Below are 15,092 nucleotides of genomic sequence, written 5' to 3'. Positions count from 1 at the left end.
GAATTCCCACTCAAAAATAATCACTTTCAATTTGTGTTATTAAAACTATGTTTGTTGCAGGAGAAGGCGAAATATCCCACCTTCTGCCCTTCACCTGCTGCACCTCACCCCTGACTAGAACCGATACAACTGCGTGCACGGCCCCCACTGAAATGCTCCACATTAGGGGGGAAAAAAAAAAAAACCCACGATGTTTTTAAATCCATTTTCAGTTCAGGCCTTCAGAATGGCACTGACACAACTGAAGGTAGAGGATATTTTATTGATTTTTTTTTTTTTTTTTTAAATCAGCATTGCCACTGGAGAAAAATCAAGCTACCAGCCTTTTGCTAAGAGTGGTCATCGATTAGGTCTGAATACAGGAAAGGGAAGTCCCCTGCACCCCGAAGACATTCAAACACTAATGCGAATGCGCAAATGCATCATTTTAAAGTCCGATTCATACTGTCATAAACTGACAACCAAGAGGAACATTCTTTCTTGACACTTCACAAGAGAATACAAATGCTAGTTTACTGAGCTCAGTTTACAGATATTTTTGCAAGCATAGGATGTGCTGCCAGTAACGGATGCTGTGACTGAAATCTTTAACTTGCATTTATTATCAAAGTCATACTGTTTACATCTGTAATGTCAACAAGATGCCACAACTACAAAAAAAGATTGTGCACATTGCAGTTTCAATGCAAAAAACAGTAAAATGGAAATCCATTTGTTAAAAAAGTAATTAAAATTACTCCAGAAAGCAACTGAATTGTTTTAACACCTTTACATCCAGTCAAATTAAAATGGTTAACAAGAAAAAATACAAAGTCAAAAATCTGGTATCAGTGTTAAAAAGGCAACTACTTAAGCATTTCTATCAATTCGCACATCGATCTCCCTCCCACGAAGCTGTATCCCATTCATCATACGGCAGGCTCGCTCAGCTACTTCTGGGGACTCAAATCTAACCACACCACATCCTTTAGACTTCCCATTCTCCATCTTGATATCAGCATACAGCACATGACCTTAAAAAGAAAAGAAAAGGTCTTGTTCAACCTAGCAGGTACCACGTAACTCTCTATCAAATCATAGTTCTCTGCCTTAAGCCACAGAAAGTATACCTTGAGAAGCTAGCATTTCTTTGAAACTTAAAGCTGCAGGACAACTTTACCAAGTCATTGTTTTAAAGAAGTGTTCTCAGTTTAAGAGATGAATTAATTCAAACTGGTTCTCTCAACTCTCACTCAAGCAGCAGCATCAGAAGTAGATGAATGGCGCAAGGCACAAGCTAACAAGCCCTGTCCAACTTGTCAACGCTCACTTCACCTCATAACTGACGAGGCTGGGACTTGGTTTTGCCATCAGACATGCACTAGATGTCAGGGAGCAAGGTCTGGGCACAGCAACCGCTGCCATGAAAAAACTCCCTGAAGCCGAACAGCACACCTCAACAGTCAGTAGCTGCATTCAGAATTTTTTCAATTATTTTTAAGCACAGTTTTCCCAGACAACTATGTTCATTTATACATAAAGAATCCGTTCAGGTGCTTTTCAGCAGTTCTCAGGACTTCCGTATCTCTATTTCTATCTCTTTCTGCAACTACAAAGAGGCTATCCACATGATAAACCCAGCCCCTGAGACGGAGAAGGGTACCAATGCTTAGAAACAGCAGGTGTTAACTGCGTTATCAACTGGCCAGGCATTTATTTCTTTTCAACACTGCAGAACTCTTGCCGGTATCGCAGGGATGGTAAACATCCTCACAACACTTGTCAACGTTAAGACCTAGTATTTCACTAAGTCTGAGTGAAATTTTAGTTAAGATACTAGTGTCAGGGACAGAGAGAGCCAGTAGTTACTGTTTAATTCATATTCAATTCTCAGAGTAATTACCAGTGACAAAGTAACTTACCACATTCATTAAATTTATCTTTCAGCATTTTCCATGTAAAATCAAAAGGCAGCTGTGAAAAGAGAAGAACAGACCATTACTGAGGATCTGCTGAACACCTTGCAAGCGCTGCCAACTCTTCAAAACACGTTTTCCATCCTGGGACAGCCATTGTTCAGCATCTGCATTTACAGATGCAGAGAGCTCTGCTCCTGTTAAGGAAATGGCTTCAACTCACAAAAGCCTACCTAACTCCACCTTTGGCAGCATCCAATATTAGATATTCTGACTGAAGTCAACCGAGCACAGCTGAGATCAACACGTCAGTACCAATTAATTTCATGATCTGTGAAGGAGAGGTAGGAAGAAGGCTACTCACATTTCTCACAAATATCTGACAGGCTTTTCTGGCCACCCCAGCTGCAGGTCCTCCAGTTCCTCCAAGGGAGCCTGCAAAATTGCCTGCAAAGTTTCCACGTTCCATGTCCATTGTTCTTTCAAAATTGCTTCCCATTGCAAGTCCCATTCGATCTATGCCTGCTCCCATGCCCTGTCCCATAGCAGGACCCATTCTTTCCATATTAGTGGCTCCAATGCGCTCCAAGCCCATTCTCTCCATGCTAGCAGCACCCATACGATCTATTCCTATTCTTTCCATAGGAGTGGCACCTATGCGATCCAAACCAGCTGGCATTCTCTCTATCACCTGACCCATTCCAGTTCCCATTCCAGCAGGGACCATACGCTCCATACCTATACCCATTCTATCCATGCCAGAACCCATACGTTCTACGCCTGATCCCATTCTGTCCATAGTGGTGCCAACGCGGTCGATGGCAGCACCCATTCTCTCGATACCAAAGCCTATTCCAGAACCCATTCTTTCTATGCCAGAACCCATTCTCTCAATAGCTGGGCCCATCCTCTCAATGTTAGGAGCGATGTGATCTATGCCCAGAGGGGCCATTCGATCAATTCCTGAACCCATTCGCTCCACGTTGGAGCTCATGCGATCTAAAACAAGACCCATCCTGTCTATTTCTGACCCTACTCTCTCCATCCCATGCCCCATCCCGGAAGGTATTCTTTCTATTCCCGAGCCCATACGATCAATGCCAGGTGCCATCCTCTCAATCCCAGGAATGCTGGCATTTCCACCACCTGGAACACAACACACAGATTATCAGTCATCATACAGGGACAAAAAAACCTAATGCATGCTTACACTACTGAAATGCTTGAAGTTCTATCATTACTCAGAAGAGCGACTGCAAGCTGTGCGCTCTGTTGCTGCAGAACACGAAGCAAAGTTTTATTTTAGATGGTAAGAAGAGTACTGCTGTTGATTACGCAGACCATCATGACTACGGCGCATGATTTAGGGGAGCAGTCATCTCAGACTGCATACTATAGCTGGGATGGAGAAAAGTTTATCCCTTCGCTAAGGAGCTTAACTTCTGTATGCACAAAGAAAGCCTTCCAAAAAAAACAAAGGAGAAAATTTTGAAGGCATATGCAAACCTAGGAGAAGATCAAGTGGCAAAAGCAGTATTTTTATATATAATCTTAGCTGCTAGCTGTCCTGTGCAGTACACTGGGAATTACACAGCAAGAGTAGTAATTTAGTAACTGAAATTACAGTTCAAATAAAGATTGCTTGGAAGAGGAATGAAATCCCATCATCCTTGCCACGCAACTCAAAGATTGCTTCTGCCAAGCCAGGGAGAGACTTCTACAAGAAAAGCTTGCCCAAACCTAAGAGCCCTCTTATCGCCAGAACTCCAGGGGAAAAAAAAAGCAAGTTGCACACAAGAACCACAGCGGAATGACCATTATAAAGTCACAAAGCACACTTGGCCTTTTAATGTGGAAGGAAATATAAAAAGCTTGCCTGTGCCATAAAACACAAGCAAGAATAGGGTTTCTATATCTGCTACATCAAATCTCGACTGAGTTGTCCTGACTCTGCTACAGTCTTTGAGTTCCTGCAGTAAAAGGATCACTCCCCTATAGTTCAGGCCATTTTGCTGTTGTACAAAGGATCTTAGCTTATCTAATCAAATGAAGTTTAGCACTGTAAAAAAAAAAATCATGTTGAGTTTGACTCCTATTTGAGGGGAAAAAGCCTTGAAGAAAGTGCATACTTAAATTATCTACGTATATTTAATGAAGAGAAACAAGATACGTAACCCTAAGATGAGCCTATGCTCAAGAAAACTGAAGCAACCACATTTACGAACAGCACTCATCCTGCTTCAGTATTTCGAGCTTCAGTAGTACCTTAAACAACACAGAATGGATTTGGGTTACGGGACATTTGTACTTGTGCAAGCAAGTTGGCTTTTTTTTTTTTTAAATGAAGAAACAACAGCAATAAACATTTAGTATTTCTTCAGCTGAAAGCCAGTAACGTCGTGCATTTGTTTTTAGAGTCTCACAGAAAAGGGCTAATCCTGTGCAGGCAGGCAGGCAGAGCCAACTCTTGGTTATTAAATGTTGTCATTCAGTCATTAAGCAAATAAAATTAATTCTGTATATTGGGAAGTGGGGCAGGTCTGCCTACTTTGAGATATTTGGGTTCAGCTTTGTTTCAGCAATTCTGCCGTTTTGAGTACTTCATTACTGAAACAGTCCAGTATTTCCAGAGAGTCACTGGGCAACTCGCTAGGAAGCTAAATATTACACAGGCAGCAGGAAGGAGCAGGACTTTGTTTTCACTGAAAAAAATTTAGTATCTTACCAGTAGCATTTAAAAAATGGACAACTGCCAGCAAAGCTGACAGTCTAAAAATATTTTTTTTCCTAGTCTTCCAGTAATCTTTTCTCAGAAGTGTTTAATGCATAGTATTGCTTACCTCTTTAAAGATTATCTCCCTCAAACTATTTTTTATTACATTATGCTACATATATATATATATATGTGTGTATTAAAAAAAGCAGTGAGTTACCATAAATGAATTGCTGCTTTAAGAGCTTTGAGTTTTTTGAAGGCTGTATTTGCTTTGCAACCTCAATTTTAAGGTAAGGATATTTTTGTGCCTTTGGTTTGTTTTTTTTTTTTAAATGACTCATAAAAAGGATCACCTTTGCTTGCATACAAGATCCACTTCTATAAAGAGTCACCTGAGTTGTATCAGCAACTGTGTACTGCATTTCACTTTCTTTAAAAATTAAGTTATATCAAAGTAACAGAGCACAGCAATAACAGAGCAGTCTCAGGAACCAGCTGAATCGAGCTGTACACACACAGAACAGATGCTCACAGAAGACATTACAAATGTTCAAGTTCCAAATCTTTCCACGAAGCACGATTAATACCTTTTGCCATCTCAAAGCTGCTACAGACACAACAGCACTGCACTATCCGTGCTCAGTTCAAGTAATATTTTACACCAAGTTATTTGCTATATTGATAGTCTTCCTTTTCCCACTAGGGTTCAAAAGGAAAGACCAACAGAAGAACACTAACTTTAGTGCTGCATGAGTTGCACAGTAAGGCATTCTCTTCAATCATCTGACGTGTGAGTCTATACCAGATTCCTAAAACGTCTGGGAGGAAGGGAAGGAAATTAAAGTTTCACCATATTCTTCCTCCCTACTGTCTAGGCCGCAGACTCCGTTTTAGTGACAGGATTGGGTCATGCATCATTCAGAACCTTCCTCTTTGCCACGCACATATATGGAAGTTTAGCATGAAGTTTCAAGATACAAGGCAGTGTATTAAGACTGTCAGGTTTCCTGTCACATCTGAAATTCAATTACACAGCCCCACAGATCACTACTAGTGTATCCATCTGCCTTCTGTACAGCTCTTAGGAGTTTGATCAAAACCAAACTATTACAGCACATATATAAAATATAGTCTGTTTTGTTATAACAAAACACGCACAATTTTTACGTACAGTTCAGGGATGGAAAGCAGGTAGTAAAAGTACTAACAGTGTACTTACCTATTCCTCTCTCCAAGGTCTCTCCAAAACTACGAGACATTCCCATTTCATTTCTTCCAAATTCTCTTTCAAATCCTCCACCCATGGCACGATCCATCTCTGAAAAGATTAAGTTTGGTATGTTCTTCAGGGTGTCTAAGTGACTCCCAAAAGAACGTTTTAATACAGGCGTAATTTTTAAAGATTAACAGCAATGCAAGTTTTGTCTTATGTTCTCCTGATCATTTTATCATGTCTAACTGAGACCAAAAAAACCAACAAAAAGCAGGACTCATCTCAATATGGACAAACACAGTTGAGGCAGCCACTCTGCTCTGGAGAAGTCTTTCTGGTGACTACAGATAGAGCACAGTTTCTCTCTTTCTAAAGTAGTCCTTCAAGACAACCTCAACGCATCACTTGTTTTCTGCAGCTCAGAGGCCATGAGTGACTTGTGAACACCATGTCAGCTGTAAGCTTTAAGTTTTGTCCAATAAAAGCTGAGAAGAGGGAAATGACCACTCTAGAGAGTCTCTCCAACGTTACACTTTCAGAGAACACAAGTCAGGAGTCGGATATACAAAAAAAAAAACTAATGCCTACCACTCATTCTGCCCATGTTCATTCCAGCTGGGAAGCGACCAATGTTTTCCATGCCACCAAAAGGACCTTCCATTCCTAAAAGAAAGTATTTTTCAGGGATTCTTTAGCAATGGCTTTCAACTTAACACCACACTTCACCCACACAAGCTGCTTTCCCAGAACATTTCCACAGGCACCAAGACAACTCGGTATCATGGATTCACAAAACAAGATTTGGTCAGAATTTGGTCACACCATATCTCCTAAACCAAGGGCAGTTTTAACAAGTCACATGACAAAAACATTGGTCATGTGTGATCTGAGGTATTAACCCTTCCCCATACACCTACAGCCGTTTTATTAATACTCAAAAAGTAACAAGTTATTACTAAATTGGTGACGATTTCAAAGAACACAAATGCCTGCTAGACATATATGGCTAAGTTTACACGACTTTCAGAAAGCCCAAGCTATATACATGTCAAAAAACACAGCTTACCTCCCATTTTATTCATTCCAAAGCCCATGCCTTCCATTCCCATTCCTCAAAATAAAAGAGAAAGCTTTATATAGCAGATGTAATTCTACAAAAGTTCAGCCATTAGACTGGCTGTAGAAATAGAGACCATACAACATGTCCACTGTTTGGACTGAAAAGCTTACATGTGATAACTCTGAGTAGATTGCAACATTCCTTCTCAGAAAATAAAGCAGCAAAGGGGAAAAACCCATTGGCATTTATAAATTGAAAGCTGAATGTGTGCTACTTTTTAGGTGGCTCTTTAAAACTTGTGCTATTTAAACATATCCTAAACAAAGATTTGCAAGCCCACTAATAAGTGTTAAAAGTGACAGATGGTTTTAAAAGTTTAAGGTATATTTGCAGTGTCTGCTGCTCATGCTCAAGAGTCAGAAAATGAGAGCTGTGCCTTGACCACAGTGAAAAAAAATGGAGCAGTTGGTTAAATTCAAGTTTCCATTATCAAGCTCATTACTTAGCTCAACAAAAACTCATTTGGCTTTAACACTCCTAATACACTTCAGCTTTTTGTGTAGGTAAAACAAAGCTATCTACCTTCTACATAGCTTAAAGCTCTCATGAAACAAAAGCATAGGAGTAATCTTCTTACCTCCAGGTCCCATGTTGCCCATTCCCATGCCTTTGTTTAAATGATTTGCATCAATAGGTTGACCTCCAGGTCCTAATCCCATGCCAATACCACCAAGACCATCTGAAGAAAATATTCAGATATCAAAAAAGCCTTCTTTCCATAGTTTGACAAAACAGCAAGTTTTATTCTTAAGTAATTGACTTTCATTCTCCAAAAAGCTTGCTGTGTTCCCGCTTTGGGGTGTGTACTTAAAGCATGAAAGTGTATAGTAAATCCAGAGTAGATGTGTCTTGAAATATACTAAAAACTATCTCAAATATTTTTTTCTCATAATCCATTTTCCATCTCACTACTGAGAAAACTTGCTTGGTTGGTTGGTTTTAAGCTGACTCCTGAAAAATAACTGGCTAGAACACTGCTTATTTTGTGCAACTCCTCAATCTAAGGAGAATAGAGTGGGCAATTTAGTATAAAGATCTTCTAACCTTTGCACAATATTACCCTTGATTGACAAATGGCTTATTTCCACCTTTGCCAAGGTTCTTCCCTTGTAGGTAAGAATTTAACCACAAAGTTCAACCTATCATTATGATAGCCACCTATAGAATTCAGAGCACACAGCCAGCCTCTTCTCTGAGCAAACAAAAGTATATCATTCCCAGGCATAATTTTGAATCTTCCTGTACCCAAATGAATTAAGGATTCCCCAGTCCAAAGAAAGAAGAAAAAGCCCTCATATTTTCCTTATGGTTAATCAGAAAGAAAGAGTTCTCTGCTTGCACTTGCATCAAACAACAGCTTAATGGCATTCTTTGCCTATGAGGACTTCCTCATTTACAGCTCAGCATAATAAACACAGGAGGTGTTGACTCTTGTTTTAAAACAACACAAGATATCCCTTCCCCGCCCCAATAAAGGCCAAGAAACAGGCTTCCACTGATATTTGTTGAGTTTTATACACAGATAATTAAATTGGAACCCAATGACTTTCTCTTGAAAAAGAGGTATACCACTACAGAACGTCAAGGCAGCAATAAAAACCCATGAATGATACTGCTGCTGAATAAGGCTTTGACAGATACACAGAAAACTGAACTAATTAAGGGATGGATTGATTGACGATCACTAAAATTGTGCAAGTTAGCAGCACACAACAGGTTTGGTTCCTATGCCTAAGAAAACAGCAACTGGCTGAATTAACAGAATTACGTTAACAGCCACACTTTACATTTTTGCTGTATTTAAATAAATTAAGCCTCTGTTCTCCTGCCTCTAGCTCTTCCCTTCCAATGCAGACTCTTCCTGTTTAATACTTTCAGTATCTTATCACAGCACAGTTGAGGTTGGAAGGGACCTCTGGAGGTCATCTGCTCCAATCCCACTGGCTCAAGCAGGGTCACCTAGAGCTGGTTACCCAGGACCATATCCACACAGCTTCTGAATATCTCCAAGGATGGAGACTCCACAGGCTCTCTGGGCAACCTGCTGTTCCAGTACTCAGTCACCCTCACAGTAACGTTTCCTTATATTCAGATAGAGTCTCCTATGGTTCGGTTTATGCTTACTGCCTCTGGCCCTGTCACTGGGCACCACTGAAAAGAGCCTGGCTCCCTCTTCTTTATACCCTCCCTTCAGATATTTATCTACATTGGTAAGATCCCCTTTAGAAACCTGAAGACCTGGAAGATTCTCAGGTCCTCAATTCAGCCCTTTCAACTGAAGGAAAAACAGTAGATACCCAGAATACCATCATGTAAAAGGAGGCACACTTTTCCCTACTGACTGATTAATTACGTTTCCATTAAATCCCACTATTAACAGTGGTTTTACAAGGCATTGGGGTCTTTGAATTGCAATTGAGAGATTTGGAAGCCTTGAGAACGTGAATGGGATACTGTTTTAAGACAAGCTTCTAGCTATGAGCTGAAAGAAGTATCCAAAAAAAAAAAAAAAAAAAAAAAAAGACAGACAAGACTGAGCAGCTGCTCTTTACTGTTTCCCCCTTTGATATTATTCAGACCATTTGGATCCCAGCTTTCCAAAGTCTGAACCAGAGTCTTACTGGGGCTGGGATCGGGCCCCAGTTGCTGAACAGCAAAATAAAAAACATAACATGTTCAGTCATGCAGGAGAGACTTACGAGGAAGTTGTTGGGGTCGCTCTGGAGGAAAGAAGTCTCCTTTGGGAAAGGCTCGTTCGTCCTAAACACAATTCAATACATTAAAGTTTGTGAGAAAAGTAAGAAATTATTTCTTGCCTCTTTTTTTTTTTTTTAATTAAAACACAGAAACTTAAAGCTAAAGCAATCTTCACTGTATTTATGATTGTCTTTTAGCAAAATAATCAGAATTAACCTTCCCCAATGGTGCGAGTTGACATCACTAGGAATTAGGCAAGTCACACATTTCCCCCCCCGTATTTCACCCCAACCTTGAAACCACACATCATCCAAAATCAGGAGCACAATTACCAGTTCAAAAAGCAGTAAGAATTTGAATGTACTTACCATTTTTACATGCATCGGTCTGTCAAACAGCAGCTGCCCATTAAACATCGCTATTGTTTCATTAAGGATCATTGTTCAAGCGCTAGAACCGCACAAGTCTTAAAGCTTTAAGAGCTATCTGATGCAGAGTACAAAAACCCAGTCAGAAAACGACACCTCTCCAGGTCGCTTCTTAAGCTATCGTTCACAGATTATCAAAAATCCTTCTGCCTTCTCCAAAACTAAAAAGCTTTGAAATCCAAATAACTGAATATTCAAAGAATGGCTTTGTAAAATTAAAACATGAGTTAAAAATACTCTTCTGGTTAAGATTAAGTTCATTAAGAGATCACTCAAAACATGACTCCAAACCAGCCTAGGTGTTTAAATGTTTCATCAGTAACTTTAGCCATTTAAAACAGGAGAAAACATGCAAAAGTTCTCAACATTTCCAAATCAACAAATAGCCAAATTTTGAAGTATGCCACGCTAGCAAATCATGTGAAATTTGTCTAAGTCTTGCTCCCACAAAGCTTAACTTATTAGGTGCACATGCAGAATGGAATTAACATTCAAACAGAAAGAGAAACTTTGGGAGGGGAAAGAGGGAAGCATTTTCCTCCTTTCCATACCATAGCCACAAGTTGAGAGATCACGTGCACAGCAGTATCTGTACTTTGTTGTTGGTTGGTTTGTTTTTTGTAGATTGCTATGTAGCAAGCCACCGCTTGCACAGTGTAAGGATACAGGGAACAGAGGAACACACTAGGTCAAGCCATCTTACATTGCAAATGGATTTGTTGCATTCCTCCTTCACAGGAATTTAAGACAAATCTTTTATCAGAAATTGCATTTTAATACCGGCTACAACCTAGATACAGAAATTTACTATTTGGGCTAGAAACACATATATCCACATGGCAAAGAGAATCCACTTTGTTAAAGATTCTGAGCAAACAGCAACAATTCCTTCAAGATGGACTTTTTTCCTCTTTTTCAGTTTTTCTTACGCTTTCCATCCACTGCAATGGCTTGACGCTCTGTGACATGGCAATATCCTCACTTGTAATACTACAATTTATATTTTCATCCTGCTTTGTTTACCAAGTTATTTGCCTACTATTTACCGTCATTACTCTTCAAGGATACATATAGCCTGAACAGCCTCTATAGCTTGCTCAAAAGTGACAGTGCCAATCCCACGACTTTTGCCATCTTTATCTTCTAGTATGTCTGCCCGAACCACAACACCGGCCATGCTGAACACTTCTTTCAGTTTCTTCCAACCAACCTTGTAATCCAACTGGAAGACAAGTGATATTGGAAGTATGAGAAAGATTTCCATCAAAAAACAGCTTTAGTGTTCTTACATTTCCTTTCCCGATATCAGCAATCTTAAGAAACAAAGAGTCTTCAGAGATAGGATAAAATTTAAATAGCATAAGGAATGCTACAGAGCTTAATGCAACGTTCTTGCCTTTGTTCAAAACCACAAATTAACAGACACTGTAACATATAGGATACATCTTTGAACAAGTTACTACTCCGTTTTACTGGAACGGAGCTGAAAAGTCTTAAGGCTTTTCTTCTAATTCATTAGATTTAACTCAGTTAAGATCCAGATATTCTGTTCACGGATTACACAGCACTTACATTTGCAACAAAGACAGTGCTTCCAAGTCTCCCTGCCTGTAAGGCATGAATGATCTCATTGGGTATGTTGGGATTGTTGAGTATACTAGGCGGGATATTGATCATGCCGGGGCCGCCTGGGCCTGGACCAATACCCATTCCACCAGCTGCTGCCATGACCTTCTGCATTGCTCTCCTGGCATGCTCACCATCAGGATCCTGCAAAAACAAAAACAACATACTCTGTTCCCTCTGTACTCCAGTAAGTGCGTGGGGATTTAGCGGCATGACTAAAACAGCCAAAAGAAGGGGTTTCCCTTTATACCGGGCTATCTGCTCCCTATAGGTCTCCAGCCAACTACTTCACATACCATTGCCATCCACTAATTTATTTTCTTTTAACCAACATGCCAGCACCCTTCAAGTTAGCAAGTTATTCCTACTCATGCATTTCCCCTGATTCTGAAAGTGTTTATCTGTTATTCAATACCAACAATAAACCTCACAGTTACATCTATTCCAAAGACTGATAAACCCAGAATGGCATTGGAGAGGTTTTGGAAGACAAATGCCAAGTTAGTCTTGGCATCTTCAAAACAGTGCAACAATTCATTTACCTTGCACTTGGACTTCTTTACAAGACAAGATACAATGTGTAAAATTTCAAGAAGATTGGTTTGGGCAACACTTTTCCCTCCCCCCGCCCCCACTGGCTTTCTAACCCGAAAAAACCTTTTAATGTATCCCTCTATTACTACAAAATCTCACGATTTTAGGACATGCTAGAGAACATGAAGCATAGGATGAAGAATTCAAGGAAGGAAATAAGATTAATTATTGTCACTTCACTTTATACTGAAAGTGAACGTAAGCACCTTCACAATACAAGGTGAACTTATGTTACTTAGGTTGGAAACATCACACTGTATTCAGTGAGCAAAACGCACCAGCACTGCAAGACTGCTGAAGAACGTGAAATGTCAAATAGAATTAATTAGTCAGATACACAGATGCTTTAAAAATAAAAGCTATTTGAGTTAATTTGAATCTTGATCTGAATTTTAAGACTAAACAATAGCACATTTTGAAAACAGGAGAAAGGATAGCTTTCATATGATTATTTCAGCTACAGAAAATGATAGTAGTCTGAGGTGGAGAACGCATTAAAGTGAATACAAGTCACTTCTCAATTTAAATTTCCTATTTCACTGTTAAAATAGGGTATTGCTTAAAACCAGATTAGCTCCAACAGAAAGCCAGGAGTGGTTGTCATACAATCTAAAGTCTTCTGATCAGGCAAAGAGCTTTATCTACTCTGCCGCAGGATTTTTATTGTGTCACTTGAGGGCCTTCATGCTCCTCAGCAGTGAGCCAGCCAACCCGGAGAGGTATGTACCAGACAGTTGGCAAAACCCATGCTAACAGTCATCCACAATAACTTAATTCCTTCCACAGAGTCAGACCGGGGCACTTGGCTGAGGTAAATGTTGCTAAAGTCCCTAATACTGGTAAAATGCTTCTTCACTGATTTCAAGTATCATTTCTGTTCTCTCTGTGTCATACAGGCAGAAATATTCAAGTATGACAGCAGTTTCATGAAGAGTTGGGCAGATTACAACCACCTCTTCTCAAGGACTGATACCAAAGGGCAGCCTGACTTCCAGCACTGATGGTGTATCATTAACAGGAACGCTGACCCAGACGTGGCCCACTCTCAATAGCTTTTTCTTCCAAGGGCCCCTTACAAAAGTCTGATGTGCCTGACGACTTCCAGGTGCAACTACGTTTTTCTAACCTTCCATTTCACCTCTTCTTTCCTTTAAAGGGTAGTGAGAAGTCAATGGTGCCAGAAGATGGCTTGCACCCAGAAGCAGGCTGCTGCCCCCAGAATTCATTACGCTACTTACAAAATCTGCCAGATCTGAGAAGTGCTGCCACTTGCTGTCCCCATCCTTCTTCCCAAGCACTCCTCAGACTACAGCAAGCAGCAGGTTACCAAGGGAAGACCTTCTGCACATATTCTCTATCTTACACTCATGCAGACGTCTTTCACCCCCCACCATTAAGTGGGCAGGGCACAACAGAACATGAAGCCTGCTTAGCCAAGAACATAGCTCACATACCCTAAGGCCAAGAGTCAATGCTACCACTGAATTAAGTTCCTTGTTATTTTTGTTCAACTGAACCTTCAATGCAGTGACAGGTTCCAAACTGCTGGAATAAAGCTTTAAACTTGTCAATGGTTAAGAATTAACTCATGGTACAGTTGAGCATGTCATACTGGTTGACAATAGCAAAGCCATTAAAATGGAATTCGATTTTGAGGTATTCAGAAAACAGCTTATTCTATGGAATTGTTTGTAGAATACATTCATTATGATGCAGAATTAAAAGGGAAGGCAGTCAAGAACAAACAACACTTATGCAGGTTTCTTCTTCAAATCACTAAACAAGAAAGTATACCTGCAGTTAAAGCCAAACTCTCGCTTTGTCCGAGTTCTGCATTGCTACCATCAGCACCTATTCTTTAAATCAAGTTTAGTCTTGATAATCACGTTCAAACTCAAGTTCAGCAGTACGTGCTGACAGTAAAAAAAGGTTGACTGTCTTTTTTTAATCCTATTTGACAAGTCCTGCCTTTTGTCAATTATTCTTATCTGCAAATGAGTCAGCCATAAATCTTGACTAAGAACTACCCCTTCACCTTCAAATTCAACATACTGAAAGAACAGATGCACGTCTTACTTCTTTCACTTTCAATGGTCTTCCACCAAGACTATGCTTGTTCAAAACCTCTGCAGCCTTTTTCATGCTTTCTTCCATCTTGAATTCAACAACACTGTGGGGATACAAGACATCTAAGAAAATTGCTTATTTTTTAAGAGTTTCCTCATTTCTTGCTATAAATTCATAAGTGAACTTACGCGCATCCCTGATGAGATGATTTCACAGGCGAGTAACAGGGAGGAGAGGATGGAAGAAAGAAGAAATAAAGTAAGTAAAAGCACAACACACAAAAAACCTTTTTTTTTTTTAAAGTCAAATCACATTAGTTAGCCCTAATAGCGAAAATAAATGTAATCTTACCCAATAAAGCCTTCAATACTCGAATTCCATAACATATAATTTCTTATGCGTTAACAGGATTAAACTGTAGTTTCTGAAGTTGTAACAAACAGAACTAAGTCCCGATTCTCCAAGAAAAATACCACACGCTTCATGTGACCTGTTCTTCTCTGTCATACAGCAAAACCCTTGCCATATTCTCTCACCCTAAATCCATATCCTTCAGTACAGTTAAGTGTGCTCCTACTGTTTTTTCCTCTGTAAGATACTGTCGCTGGACTAAAGGACTTAAGTACCTAGGAAGGCAATATACATTTACGTTTAGGAATTGACTTCTGTTTACTGGCACAGGAAGTGTAGTTTACAGAACCTGCTTTTGCACACTGGCCTTACAAATTCAGCAAAC

General features: G+C 39.8%; 1 protein-coding gene across 3 annotated transcripts; it reads right to left on the bottom strand.

Moving 5' to 3' along the window:
* Window positions 1-579: 579 nt before the first annotated feature.
* HNRNPM (heterogeneous nuclear ribonucleoprotein M) lies at window positions 580-14,665 on the bottom strand. Of its 3 annotated transcripts, XM_050910428.1 has the most exons (14): window positions 14,545-14,598; window positions 14,366-14,459; window positions 11,642-11,839; window positions 11,138-11,291; window positions 10,010-10,059; window positions 9,644-9,704; window positions 7,522-7,623; window positions 6,891-6,935; window positions 6,413-6,487; window positions 5,831-5,929; window positions 2,988-3,041; window positions 2,260-2,342; window positions 1,902-1,953; window positions 580-1,013 (listed from the first exon to the last, which is right to left on the bottom strand). In XM_050910428.1, the coding sequence occupies exons 2-14, from the start codon at window positions 14,441-14,443 to the stop codon at window positions 850-852; spliced, it is 1,215 nt and encodes a 404-aa protein (XP_050766385.1). In that variant the 5' UTR covers window positions 14,444-14,459; window positions 14,545-14,598; the 3' UTR covers window positions 580-849. The 3 variants fall into 3 exon arrangements, with proteins under 3 accessions (XP_050766385.1, XP_050766384.1, XP_050766383.1); XM_050910427.1 differs by having other exon boundaries at window positions 2,260-3,041; window positions 14,545-14,665; XM_050910426.1 differs by lacking the exons at window positions 7,522-7,623; window positions 14,545-14,598 and having other exon boundaries at window positions 2,260-3,041.
* Between the last annotated feature and the right edge of the window lie 427 nt (window positions 14,666-15,092).

This window comes from Gymnogyps californianus, chromosome 24 (assembly GCF_018139145.2).
Source record: "Gymnogyps californianus isolate 813 chromosome 24, ASM1813914v2, whole genome shotgun sequence".
NCBI lineage: Eukaryota > Metazoa > Chordata > Aves > Accipitriformes > Cathartidae > Gymnogyps > Gymnogyps californianus.
This window is presented reverse-complemented; position numbering and strand designations above follow the sequence as displayed.